This window comes from Panthera onca, chromosome A3, assembly GCF_046562875.1.
Source record: "Panthera onca isolate mPanOnc1 chromosome A3, mPanOnc1 haplotype 2, whole genome shotgun sequence".
Classification (NCBI taxonomy): domain Eukaryota; kingdom Metazoa; phylum Chordata; class Mammalia; order Carnivora; family Felidae; genus Panthera; species Panthera onca.
Genome location: NC_138341.1, coordinates 117,811,080 through 117,825,527, shown reverse-complemented (window position 1 = coordinate 117,825,527; position 14,448 = coordinate 117,811,080). Strand labels below are relative to the sequence as shown.

The window sequence follows — 14,448 nt, the reverse complement described above, 5'->3', positions numbered from 1 at the left end:
GTACATAGAAAATATTATAAACAGTGTACTTTTCCTCTCTCACCAGCAACAGTACCTATATTCCCTTTGAATCTTTTTCTTGCCTGATACATATAATCATTCAATAAATGTTAGTTTCCCTTCTCCATAGACCAGTGTTTAAAATTGGACTGCTTTTGTCAGAATCACTTGGGGAATTTATATAAAATGCTGCCTCAGCTCAGAACTTGGGGTCCATCAATCTGCATTTTTTAGAAGTTCCCCTAAGTGCTTCTTATGTCACTAGAATTTAGAAACCACTGCCATAGGCCAACTTCAAAGTATTTTCAAAATGGACTTTAAACTTTTATTTGCACACTATATAGGTTTTACTGGTTTGAAAGAAATATTCAGTAATTCTCTTTTGTGTGTATATTATTTATAACAACTACCAATGTGAAAATTTAGATAAATGTCATGTTTTTGTATGTTATTGTGTTTAATTACATGTCACAAAATGACTTTTTCTTCCCAGATTTTAAAAGGAGAATGCCTCCTGGACCTTTCCAGTTTTACTGATAATAGGTAAGTATCTAACACTAATGGTATCTGTCATATTATAGGCTGTCAATAATGATTTATTGCAACTTATTAAGTGGAACATTATATCAAGTTAACTCCTTCAAACTCAAGTTCCTTCTGCATTAGTGATATTAACTAGACGTTGTTAACTAAGCCTTGTTGTCTTTACACTTATTTTAGGAAACCTTTGCCACTTAAAAGAGCTCCTTCCAGAGAAACTCATAAACAGACCCAATGACTTCTGGCAAATTCAGAATATATATATATTCAAAGCAACTATTGTTCTCTTAATCAGATCTCTTGATCAGATCTTAATTAGGTTCAGCTAGTTTTGAGATTAAGTTTGTACTCTCTTTTTGCTCATCTTTCAGAGTAATTTATTATCGTTATATATGTGAATGTGAAGCATGTCCATAATCAGATAAGAACCTTCAATATTGTTAGATGGGCAGAGTTAAAAATTTGAAAGTCATCAGCTTTTCCAGGTCTTGGAGTCTAAATCTATCTTGAAGTGAAGATAAATCCATTGTGGAGATGCCTAGCTGTTTCAGTTGGTAGAGCATGCCACTGTTGATCTTGGGATCATGAGTTCAAGCCCCATGTTGAGTGTAGAGATTACTTTAATAAATAAAAATTTTTTTAAAAAAAAGGTAAATCTGTGTGTAACTTAATTTTATTCTAGCTACTTAAAATAATTCTTGGGGTGCATGGCTGGCTCAGTCAGAAGCGCACAAGACTCTTGATCTCAGGCTTATCAGTTCGAGCCCCACGTTGGGTGTAGAGATTACTTAACAATAAAATCTTTAAAGGGGCATGTGGGTGGCTCAGTCGATTGAGTGTCTGACTTCAGCTCTGGTCATGATATCACAGTTCGTGAGTTCGAGCCCCAGATTCACTCCTGTCAGCATAGAGCCTGCTTTGGATCCTCTGTCCTCCTCTGTGCGCTCGCGCGCGCTCGCTCTCTCTCTCTCTCTCTCTCTCTCTCTCTGTCTCTGTCTCTGTCTCTCTCAAAAATGAATAAATACTAAAATAAAATCTTTATGGGACGCCTGGGTGGCTCAATTGGTTAAGCGTCTGATTTCAGCTCAGGTCATGATCTCACAGTTCATGGGTTCAAGCCCCACATCAGGCTCTGTGCTGACAGCTCAGAGCCTGGAGCCTGCTTCGGATTCTGTGTCTCCCTTTCTCTCTGCCCCTCCCCCACTCATGCTCTGTCTCTTCTCTCTCTCAGATAAACATTTAAAAAAAATTTTTTTTTTTTAGTAAAATCTTTAAAGGGGCATCTGGGTGGCCAGCGGGTTAAGCATCCAACTCTTGATCTCAGCTCAGGTCATGATCCTTTCTCTCTTTCTCTCTCTCAAAATAAATAAACTTTAAAAAAATAATTTAAAAAAATCTTTAAAAGTAAATAAAATAATTCTCTTTTCAGCAAAGCAGTGAACAAGGAGTATGAAGAATATGTTTTAACTGTTGGTGATTTTGATGAGAGGATCTTTTTGGGAGCAGATGCAGAAGAGGAAATTGGAACTCCTCGAAAGTTCACTGGTGATGCCCCATTAGGAAAACTGACAGCACAGGCTAATGTGGACTGTAATCTTCAACAACACTTTGAAAAAGTAATATAACTTAGCCTGGCCTCAGTCTTGAATGATCTTTTTCTCTCTGTGTGTGATTCTACTAACAACAGACACATCTTTCAAGTTAAATCTTGAGTTTCTTCTACTAATTTTTATTTTCCATGAAAGCCTTAAAAGGTAATTTTTAAAAGTGGCATTTAGGGGGCACCTGGACGGCTCAGTCAGTTAAGCATCTGACTTTGTCTCAGGTCATGATCTCACAGCTTGTGGGTTCGAGCTCCACGTCGGGCTCTGTGCTGACAGCTCAAAGCCTGGAGCCTGCTTTGGATATTCTCTCTCTCTCTCTCTCTCTCTCTCTCTCTCTCTCTCTCTCTCCCCCTCTCCCCCCCCCCGTCCTCCCTCTCTCCCGCTACCCCTCCCTCCCTCTCCACCTCCCCCTCTCACACTCTGTCTCTCAAAAAATAAATAAACGTTAAAGAAAATTAAAAGTGGCATTTAGTATTACCTCATTTCTTGATGCTTTTCATATTTTTGATGTATTTTCCCAGAATGCCTGGACTTTTCAGTAGGGTATGTGTCTTTTGACATAAAGAAGGGTTTATGCTTTCTTACCATTCTTTGTATCACTTTAGCCACTTGCTTTAAAATTTAGTTTCCTTCTACCCATGACAAACTATGTGCTTTCCCTGAACTTTAGCCATACAACTCTGGGCTTGATTGTGAATAGTGAAGGCTTAATTCTGTATTTATGTGTAAAATGGGTTGGAGAATGAGGTCAAATGGAAAACTTACTGGTCTAGAAGGTAGAAAACCTGTTTTAGACCAAGCCTCTTCCATTAACTTTATCAGCTTCAACAGTTTTTTAAACTTTTCTGTGCCTGTTTCATATGTAAAGTGAAAATGTGTATATTTCAAATGAGTATTATGATAAAATGAGATAATAGGTAGTAAGTACTTTGAAAAAGTGTTTTTTTGAATGTGAGGATGTTATTAGCATTATATTGTTAAAAATTTGGTGGATAACCAGAGGAGGGAGGAAAAAAGTACTACTAAATATGAATAGAGAAGGTGATAAATACACTGAATTAAACACATAATGAGGGCAAGGTAACTTTTTAAACTTTTTAAAAGATTTTTCTTTTTTGACAGAAAACATCATTTGCACCTTCTACCCCACTGACAGGACGGCGATATTTACAAGAAAAAGAAGCAGTCATTACTCCTGTTGCTTCAGCCACTCAAAGTGTGAGCCGGTTACAGAGTATTGTGGCTGGACTGAAAAATGCACCAAGTGAACAACTTATGAATATTTTTGAGTAAGTATAATATTATCTTTCTAAATAAATTTTAATTACAAGGTATGTTGACCTAAAATCAGATGGAAGTACCTATTAAAGTTACATAGAGATATTATTTCATAATATTATAGACCTTAAAGTTTAAATAAATACATCTTAAGGTTATTTAGCCCTGACATCCCACTCTTATATCTACCCCTAAGTTATGCATTAATTGGTTTTCTTCTTACATTGACTTTAAATGGGTTCAGTCTAAATGTTCATCAAGTGGGAGACAATACATATTGATGGTGCAGCAGTAAATGGAATTTTAATGCAGTTGCTTAAGATAAAGAGGCATGTGTCCTAGTAAAGATGGTAAATAGAAGCCAGATCAGAGAACTTTCTTTCCTAATACTTAGTGAAAGAAGAGAATAGTAAAAACCAGCAAACTACTTACTAGCAGCAACCAAATGAGGAGAGGGATATGATTTCATGCTATAAATTTCCAAAATGATGGTAAGGAAAGGAATGGATGGTTCTTATATGCCCATCTCCAAGAAGCATTACTAGGGAAAGAAGATATGTTGATGGATCTTGAGAATGTTTGTTAATACCCCAGATGTAGAGAGAAACAAATGAGGTTAGCAGGAAGATGAGTAAAAGGTCATAGATACCTTCCCAGGTGAAAGCCCCTATATTCCACCACCAAGATCGCAGCAGAAATATGAAAAACTCCCAGGGCCTGTCCTTTTCCAAGGTTCCATACCGATTTGGGGTGAGATCCTAATCCTAATAGAACTAGAAGATATCTCTGACTAGATATAGTGAACCCTGGAATAGGGATATTTAACTAAATCTTGAAAGAGTAATAAGCAAAGCCCTGATCTTCTAACAAAAGCTGAACATAACACCACCTGAGCTCTCTTCTACTCTCCAAACCTTTAGTTTACAGAAAAGTAGACAGAACAATCCTAACCTCAGACACAGCTCAAAAGATATGCAGACTGCTGATAGGGTAGGAAGACTGTCATGGAGAGCTTCAATCCTCATAGCACTTGAATAAAATAGATCTGGACTAAACTGTGTAAGCATGAACAAGTTGAAAAGAAGTGTCAAGGTAATGATGCAAATGTTTTACAGCAACAAGAGAAAGTGGGAAGCAAGAAAACAGTATGCAAAACACAAAGGACCTAGAAACAAATAAATGGGAAGACATTCCATGTTCATGGATGGGAAGATTTAATATTGTTAAAATGTCCTTATTACCCAAAGCAATCTGTAGATTCAGTACAGTCCATATCAAAATGCCTGTGGCATTGTTTATAGAAATAGAAAAAAAATTCCTATAAATTCATGTAGAATTTCAAAATACCTTTAAAACAATAAAGCAAGAACAACAAAGCTGGAATGCTTCCTGACTTCAAAATATATTGCAAAGCTACCATAGTCAAAACAGAATTGGATTGACATAAAGACAGGCTTGTAGACCAATAGAACAGACTAGAGAATGCTAAAATAAATCTTCATGTATTTGGTTAAATGATCCTTGACAAAGGTGCCAAGACTACACTATGGGGAAAGGATAGTCTCTTCAACAAATGCTGCTGGGAAAACTAGATGTCTACATGCAAAATAATGAAGGTGGACTCTTATCTTACACCATATCCAACAGTTAACTCAAAAAGTTAACTTAAAAACCTAGACATGAGGGGCACCTGGGTGGCTCAGTTGGTTAATCATCCAACTCTTGATTTTGGCTCAGGTCATAATCTCACAGTTCATGGAATTCTCTCTCCCTCTCTCTCTGCACCCCCCCCCCCAAATAAATAAATAAACTTTAAAAAAATAGTTTAAAAAAATTGAAGACAACCTAATTGGAAGAAAACATTACTCAAGAGGCACAGCTTGCTTTAGAAGAACTTGATAAAAACAAAGTATTTTTGCCATATGTGTTGCTTACCTCTCTACACATCATACTGGTCTGTTTGGACATGGAGTTGGGAGTCCTGAACACTGCACTCATTATCTGGTTTCAGGCAGATCACTTTCTTTCTCATAGTCTGGATTTGTTTTTCATTTCTTTTTTTTTTTTCCTAATGTTTATTTATTTTTGAGTGAGAGAGCACAAGCAGGGGAGGGGCAAAAAGAGAGGGGGACAGAGGATCGGAAGAGGGCTCTGTGCTGACAGCAGAGAGCCCAGTGTGGAGCTTGAACTCACAAACCGTGAGGTCATGACCTGAGCCAAAGTTGGATGCTTAACCACTGAGCCACCCAGTTGCCCTTGTTTGTCATTTCTGAATTAAGATTCTGTGTTTGAATGACAGAAAGGTAACAATATAAGGGTAACAGTTATTTCTTGCTAAGTGCCTTTTTAGTGCTGTATTTTTCTATTTATTATTATTTAGGCTTTGATGAGAATTACATACAGTTTATTGTTCCACTACTATAAATATATATAGTTGACCCTTGAACAGCATGGGGGTTAGAGTCACCAACCCTCCACACAATCAAAAAATATGTATATAACTTTTTTTTTTAAGTAATCTCTCCACCCAACATGGGGCTCAAATTCATGATCCTGAGATCAAGTCACATGCTGTACCGACTGAGCCAGCCAGGCACTCCATAACTAATGATTCCCCCAAAATCTAACTAGTAACAGCCTACTGTTGACTAGAAGAAGCCTTATCAGTAACATAAGCAGTTGATAGACACATGTTTTGTATGTTATATGTATTGTATACTGTATTCTTAGAATAAATTCAGCTTGCGAAGAGAAAATGTTATTAAGAAAATCATAAAGAGGGGCGCCTGGGTGGCTCAGTTGGTTAGGTATCTGACTTTGGCTCAGGTCACGATCTCATGGTTCATGGGTTCTAGCCCCACGTCAGGCTCTCTGCTGTCTGTACAGGGCCCACTTCGGATATTCTGTCTCCCCTCTCTCTTTGCCCCTTCCTCCATTCCTCCCTCTCTCTCTCTGTCTCTCAAATATAAACATTAAAAAAATTTACAAAAAAACCATAAAGAGAAAATACATTTGCAATACTGTACTATATTGAAAAAAATCCACTTATAGGTGGACCTGCACACTTCAAACTCGTCTTGTTGAAGGATCAACTGTATCTATTATATATATATTATATATAATATATATATGAATACTGCTGTAGCCTCTATTTTTCTTTAAATCAGGTTTATTGGAGTATAATTTATATGCAATAGGAGTCATCCTTTTAACTGTATAGTTGTATGAAATTTGACAAATGCATAGTTATGTAACCACCACCATCACAATCAAGATGTAGAACAATTCCATTAGCCCCCAAAATGTATGCCCCGTTTTAGTCAACCCCTATGTCATTCCCACCCACTGGCAAATACTGATTTATTTTTTATCCCTATAATATGGCCTATTATATATTATATATATAATATATATAACTGTATAGTTGTATGATTATATAATGTATAATTAAAATAATATGTAATATAATATATTATTACAATTATATATAATTATAATGTGTAATGTTTATAATTATAATAATATATTTATAATATAATTATAATTTGGAATTTCAACTTTATATTTACTTATATAAGTATATTTTTATATATTAATATATATAATTATAAATATATGTATTTAAAATCATAATTATATTAGGAATTAAGTCTGAAATTTCAACATTATATTTATATTTACATAAGTATATTTTATATATTAATATATATAATTATAAATATATGTATTTAAAATTATAATTACATTTGGAATTAAATTTGGAATTTCAACATTTATATTTATAATTATACAATTATAATATAGTTATAATAATATATTACATTTATAATATAATTATGTTTATAATTATAATTATTTATAATATATAATTATCTATGTAATATATATAAACATATAGTAAATTATATTACATATTACAATATGTATGTGTAATATATACATAAATACTGCTATAGCCTCTATTTTTCTTAAATCAGGTTTATTGGAGTATAATTTATATGTCAATTTATATATATATAAATTTATATAATTTTATATAAATTTATATATACATTATATATACACATTATATATATTATATATATAGTATATATTATATATAGTATATGTTATGTATATTTTATATAAACTTTTATATATTATATAATATATACAATATATATTATATATGTTATATATAATATATAATAATATATATAATATATAATATATATATATATAAATTTATATAATTCACAATAGGAGTCATCCTTTTAACAATTTCATTAGCCCCTAAAATTTATGCCCCTTTTAGTCAACCCCTGTGTCATCCCCACCCACTGGCAAATACGGATATATCTTTATCCCTATAATTTGGCCTTTTCTAAAATGTCATATAAATAGAAGAACAAAAGAGATAATATTGACACTGCTAATGTTGAAATTCCAAAACAGTATGCCAGATGATTTTGTTTAAAAGCTGTAGATTTATTTGAAACATGCTTTTAACATATCTAGATTTACAGTTGGGAATAAAACTGTGGTCACTAAAACCAAATTAATTCTTGAAGAAATGTTGGTAGTCTGGGTTTTTTTCCTGGTAATTAGGTTCCTCTTCTATTTTATAGATCTTGTATGCGTAATCCTATGGAAAACATTATGAAAATAGTGAAAGGAATAGGAGAGACTTTCTGCCAACACTATACTCAATCAACAGATGAACAGCCAGGATCGCACATAGGTAAGAAGACAAAACTAAAGTTGACACAGCATTGAAAGTAGATAGATTGGCCCTAAAAAAGTAGAAATTAAATTTTTTCCTTCCTTGCTATTCTTAATGTATAAGATTTAAGCTTATATAAGTTTTGTCCTTCAGTGCTTAACAGTTAACATTTCAGTAGCAAATATTTTCCCTTTTATTCCCCTCCCTAGACTTTGCTGTAAACAGACTAAAACTTGCGGAAATTTTGTATTATAAAATACTAGAGACTGTAATGGTTCAGGAAACACGAAGACTTCATGGAATGGACATGTCAGTAAGTAAATCCATTCTCCCAGCCACTGGTAAGGTTCAAAACTCCTAAGCCTTAAAACAGTGTATTGAGAGGCTCTAAGGGTGTTGTGGGCATCAGCAGTTAATAGCAAACTTAGCTAGTATGACTTGCTAGTTGGCCTTAGTTGTGTTTTGCACATCTAGACCTGGCCACCTCTAGGTAGAAATGTAAAGTACATGAAATTCATCTCCGGTACATCATTAGTATCCTTTCCCTTCAGGTCCTTTCATTCCCAGCTAGCTAATAATGAGTCACCCCCCTCCCCCAACTATTAACCCGACTGATAATTAAGATATTTGCTCATACCTCCCAGGAATTTTTGAGGAATAAACTGTGAGTGGCTTGTTAAGAAATTGCTTTGTGTCCTTTGATCATTTGATAAGTCTGACCACTCTTTCCAATGGCTATTTAAAGGAATTTTTCAAAAAAGTCAAAGTTGTTGGGGTACATGGCTGGCTCAGTTCACAGAGTATGTGACTCTTGATCTTAGGGGGGTGAGTTTAAGCCCCATGTTGGGCATAGAGCTTACCATAAATACATAAGTAAATACATACATATGTACACACGTGCATATATACATACTGTTTATAAAAACTCAAAGCTGTTAATATCATCTTTCAGTTTCCTCCTCCTCCTCTTTCTTGTCACTCTTGGAGTCCTCTGACTTTCAGTTCCACTAGCAACAGGTTGATGTCTAGGGGTGCAGCATAACTAATGTAATAAAATTTCTTTTAGTTTTCATTCTGGAAATGTTCATCTCTCTCTTGTGTTGGTCCACCTTTTTCCTGGATTTCATGGCTTTCTCTTTTGTGATTTATCTTAATATTTGATAGAGCATATGGTTCCATAGCTTCCTGAGAAAGAAGTAAATTTTCAACTTTTTATTTTGAAATAATTATAGATCACAGAAAATTACAAAAGTAGTACAGAGAGGTCCTATGTAGTCAGTTGCCCCCAGTGGCTACATTTTACATAGTGTAATATCAAAACTAGGAAATTAATATTGGAACAATGTATGTATCTTCCTCCTTACCATTGCATCACTTGTAGATTAATGCTACTACCACCAAAATCAAGATACTGAATTGTTCTGTTATTACAACAATCTCCCTCATGCTACCCTTTTGTAGTAATGCTCATTCTACTCACACTCTTTATGAGTTCAATTTTTTTTTTAATTTGTTAAGGTTCATTTTTTTTTTTTTTGATTATATATATATATTTTTTAATTTTATTTATTTTTTATTTTTTAATATATGAAATTTACTGTCAAATTGGTTTCCATACAACACCCAGTGCTCATCCCAAAAGGTGCCCTCCTCAATACCCATCACCCACCCTGCCCTCCCTCCCACCCCCCATCAACCCTCAGTTTGTTCTCAGTTTTTAACAGTCTCTTATGCTTTGGCTCTCTCCCACTCTAACCTCTTTTTTTTTTTTTTTTTTTCCTTCCCCTCCCCCATGGGTTTCTGTTATGTTTCTCAGGATCCACATAAGAGTGAAACCATATGGTATCTGTCTTTCTCTGTATGGCTTATTTCACTTAGCATCACACTCTCCAGTTCCATCCATGTTGCTACAAAAGGCCATATTTCATTTTTTCTCATTGCCACGTAGTATTCCATTGTGTATATAAACCACAATTTCTTTATCCATTCATCAGTTGATGGACATTTAGGCTCTTTCCATAATTTGGCTATTGTTGAGAGTGCCGCTATAAACATTGGGGTACAGGTGCCCCTATGCATCAGTACTCCTGTATCCCTTGGATAAATTCCTAGCAGTGCTATTGCTGGGTCATAGGGTAGGTCTATTTTTAATTTTCTGAGGAACCTCCACACTGCTTTCCAGAGCAGCTGCACCAATTTGCATTCCCACCAACAGTGCAAGAGGGTTCTGTTAAGGTTCATTTTATGACCCCTAGTGTATTCTGCTGTTGTTGGGTAGAGTGTTCTGTAAATGTCAGTTCTATAGTATTAATTGTGGTGGTGTTGACTTCTTCTGTATCCTTGTTCATTTTCTGTCTGGCTCTATCAGTTGTTGAGAGCAGTATTGAAGTCTCCAGATATAATTGTAGATTTATCTATTTCTCCTTTCAGTTCTTTCCTTTTTTTTTCAGATTTTATTTTTAAGTAATCTCCCTACCCAGTGTGGGGCTCAAACTCACAACTCCAAGATCAGGTAATCTACTGACTGAGCCAGCCAGGCACCCCTCTCCTTTCAGTTCTATCAGGTTATTTTTTATTCAAATATTTTGAAGCTCTGCTGTTTGATATATACACATTGAAGATTGCTATGTCTTCTTGCCTTTTATCATGAGATAATGTCCTCTCTGAAGCCGTTAATTGTTCCAAAGTCTTATCTTTTGTTCATATATAGCCACTCCTGCTTTTGATTGTTTGCATGGTATGTCTTTTTACATCCTTTTTTTTTTAAGTTTATTAATTTATTTTGAGAGAGAGAGAATGCGCTCAAGCGCACTTGAGCAGGGGAGGGATAGGGAGGGGGAGGGAATCCCAAGCATGCTCTGTGCTGTCAGGATGGAGCCCAGTGCAGGGCTCAATCTCACAAACCCTAAGATCGTGAGCTGAGACGAAATCAAGATTCAATTGCTTAACTGACTGAGCCACCCAGGCACCTCTCTATCCTTTTATTTTCAAGCTACATGTATCATTATCTTTGAGGTAAATTTCTTATAGGCAGCATGTAATTGAGTCACATTTTTTCATCTCAGTCTCTTTAAATCAGTAAATTCAGACTTAACATTTAATTATTGATCTGTTAGAGCATGTGTCTGCCATTTTATTTCTTGTTTTCTGTTTGTACTCTTTGGTGTTTTGTTTGTTTTTTTTCCCCCCATCTTCCTCTTGATTACCTGAACATTTTTTATTTGTTTTAAAAAAATTTTTTTAACATTTATTTATTTTTGAGAGACAGAGATAGAGCACAAGTTGGGGAGGGGCAGAGAGAGAGGGAGACACAGAATCTGAAGTGGGCTTCAGGCTCTGAGTTGTCAGCACAGAGCCCAACGCAGGGCTTGAACTCACGAACTGTGAAATCCTGACCTGAGCCGGAGTTGGACACTTAACCAACTGAGCCACCCAGGTGCCCCTATTTGTTTATTAAGCTCTATGCCCAACATAGGGCTTGAACTCATGACCGTGAGATCAAGAGTTGCATGCTCTACTGACTGAGCCAGCCAGGCACCCCTGCTTGAACATTTTTTAGACTGTTATTCTTTGTATGGATTTGTTTTAGTGGTTACTCTAAGCATTACGTTATATATGCATATCTTCACAGTCCACTGGTATAGACATTTTACAGTTCAAACAAAATGTAAAAGCCTTAAGGCCCTTTTTTAAAACTCTGCATAAAGGCTTTATTTTATTTTATTTTATTTTATTTTATTTTATTTTATTTTATTTTATTTTTGTTTTGTTTTGTTTTTTAGAGAGAGAGTGTGTGTGAGCTGGGGAGAGGGGCAGAGGGGGAGAAAGAATCCCAAGCAGGCTGCACCCTCAACACAGAATCCGACGTGGGGCTCAATCCATGACCCTGGGATATTTAAAGTTTATTTATTTATTTAGAGAGAGAGCACGAGTAGGGAAGAGGCAGAAGAGAGGGAGGGAGAGAGAATCCCAAGAGATTTGTGCAAACCCAAGGCTCAATCCCATGACCTTGAGATCGTGACCTGAACCAACCGACATCAAGAGTCGGACACTTAACCAACTGAGCTACCCAGATACCCCTTAAAGATTTTATTTTAAGTAACGCCTCCACCCAACATGGGCTCCAACTTACAACGCTGAGAACAACCGACTGAGCCAGCGAGGTGCCCCTTTTTTCTCTTTGTTTTAATTTTTGTCTTCCAGTGGGAGGATTTCCTTATATTGTTGGATTGTTCTTGGATATCCACTTACATTTAAATGAGGCACTAAAAATGGGACATTAATAAACCCTTATGGTAACTGAACAGTTTGGTTCAAAGCTTTGTTGGGGCGCCTGGGTGGCTTAGTTGGTTGGGCATCCGACTTCAGCTCAGGTCATGATCTCACACACAGTTTGTGGGTTCGAGCTCCGTATCAGGCTCTGTGCTGACAGCTCGGAGCCTGGAGCCTGCTTCCGACTCTGTGTCTCCCTTGCTTTCTGCCCCTCTCCCACTTGCACTGTGTGTGTGTCTCAAAAAATAAATAAAAAACATTAAAAAAAATTTTTTAAAGCTTTGTTGGCAAAAATAGGAATATAAACCCAACAGGTCTCATATAATCATGTAGTATTAGAGACTCTCAACATTTGGTGTCTTTAAGATTCTTCTGGAATATTTCAGTTTCTGTAAAGAAGTATCTGCTAATTTTTTGCTGAGTGTTGGTGTTACTGAACAGAGCAAGAAAGGGAAACTTGATCTCACAATGCAGTCTGCAGACTTTTGCCTAAAACCACAGTTTCTTCTATGTCTGGTGTTCTCAAGCTCTGAGTCTCCCTAGTTCAGTCTTAGAATAATTCTCCAGATCCCTGTTGGGACAGACTAGAGGCCTATCATCTGCTTCATTAGAGTAGGGGTTGAATGGGGACCTGAGGAGTTCTAACTACTACAGACTTTCAAATCATCCATTCGTGTCAGCCCCAACCTAGCCCCTACTTTCCATTCCTCCTGTCCCTTCAGTTGCTATGTTTTCCCCAGGTTGCATGGAGCAAATTAATTAGGTCTAAGTGTCTCTCTTCAGGCCCTTATGTTTGACCATCCTACTTTCTACTGAGTAATTTGTCATCCTTCCATCCACTTTCAGTTTTCATGTATTCTAATTTGCAGTTACAGCTGACTTCTAGTTTTATCCAAGGAGTTTCTGTTTCTTATCCTTTTTGTTGATTTGGAGTGATATTTAAAAGAAGGATGGCAACAAACACTTTTTAAAACTGAAAATTTTGTTAAATCTTAAACTCAAAAAAAAAGTCTTAATGGTCAACACGACTTTTATCTTCTTAGTAAATTATTTCTCTGAACTTTTTTAAGTCTTAGCTGTGACATAATACCTTTGATTTTAGTGTTTTGATTAACAAATATTTTTTTATTAAGTTTATTTGTTTATTTTGAGAGAGACAGAGACAGTGCAAGTGGGGGAGGGACAGAGAGAGAGAGAGAGAGGATCCCAAACTGGTTCTGCACTGCCAGCGCAGAGTCCGGTGTAGGGCTTGAACCCACAAAGCCGTGAGATCATGACCTGAGCTAAAACCGAGAGTCTGACTCTTAACTGAACCACCCAGGCACCCCTGATTAACAATCTTTATGTTAACAAAATAGTTGTTGTAAAACTGGCATTTAAAAACAAACGGAACAACAACAACAAAAAAAATGGAACCGATCCTAATGCTTCCTCTTGATGGGAATATTGACTGTTTTATTATTTCAAAGCAGATTGTTGTGTATGCCTCATTTAAATTTAAAATCTACCATTGAGCAAGATTATATGTTATAACAAAACTCTTTACCAGTTTGAGAGCTCACATTATTATCTTTGATAATCTGGTATAATATAATGTACACATTATTTTATCTTGTTTCTATAGTCTTTATAGAATGGCAAAGGCTGAAATTGCTGAGAAATATTAAACTGCAGTTTTTCTGTTCTCCAAGGTTCTTTTAGAGCAGGATATATTTCATCGTTCCTTGATGGCCTGTTGTTTGGAAATTGTGCTCTTTGCCTATAGCTCACCTCGTACTTTCCCCTGGATTATTGAAGTTCTCAATTTACAACCATTTTATTTTTATAAGGTGAGATGAGAGCAAAGTTATGATATGGTGCACCTCATAAACATTCTGTTTATCTTAGTGTTAAAGTTACAGGCTGTAATGATGTCTGGGAAATATTTCCAGAGGTATTCTGAAAACATTTTAGTCCTTTGGGTGGAATCAAAAACAAAAGGGAAAGGATGAGGATATTAGTAAATTCAGCCAGTCTCAAACTGCAGTCCTTTTTCCTTCACTGACTTGCAAA

General features: G+C 35.7%; 1 protein-coding gene and 1 long non-coding RNA gene across 7 annotated transcripts in view; one reads left to right on the top strand and one right to left on the bottom strand.

The window, feature by feature from the left end:
- The window catches only part of RBL1 (RB transcriptional corepressor like 1), a 65,936-nt gene that overhangs the window by 13,736 nt on the left and 37,752 nt on the right, over positions 1-14,448 (top strand). For all 5 annotated transcript variants that reach the window (XM_060617263.3, XM_060617262.3, XM_060617264.3 and 2 more), the window contains 6 exons: positions 494-543; positions 1,970-2,156; positions 3,267-3,433; positions 8,030-8,142; positions 8,334-8,437; positions 14,088-14,225. In XM_060617263.3, the coding sequence (XP_060473246.3) occupies positions 494-543; positions 1,970-2,156; positions 3,267-3,433; positions 8,030-8,142; positions 8,334-8,437; positions 14,088-14,225 (759 nt within the window). The remainder of the gene's footprint in view (positions 1-493; positions 544-1,969; positions 2,157-3,266; positions 3,434-8,029; positions 8,143-8,333; positions 8,438-14,087; positions 14,226-14,448) is intronic.
- Positions 8,691-14,448, bottom strand: part of LOC132668220 (uncharacterized) — a 53,437-nt gene continuing 47,679 nt past the window's right edge. The window contains exon 5 of one of the 2 annotated variants that reach the window (XR_013554531.2): positions 8,691-9,309. This is a non-coding gene — a long non-coding RNA (uncharacterized LOC132668220). The remainder of the gene's footprint in view (positions 9,310-14,448) is intronic. The other variant, XR_013554532.2, reaches the window with a different exon arrangement.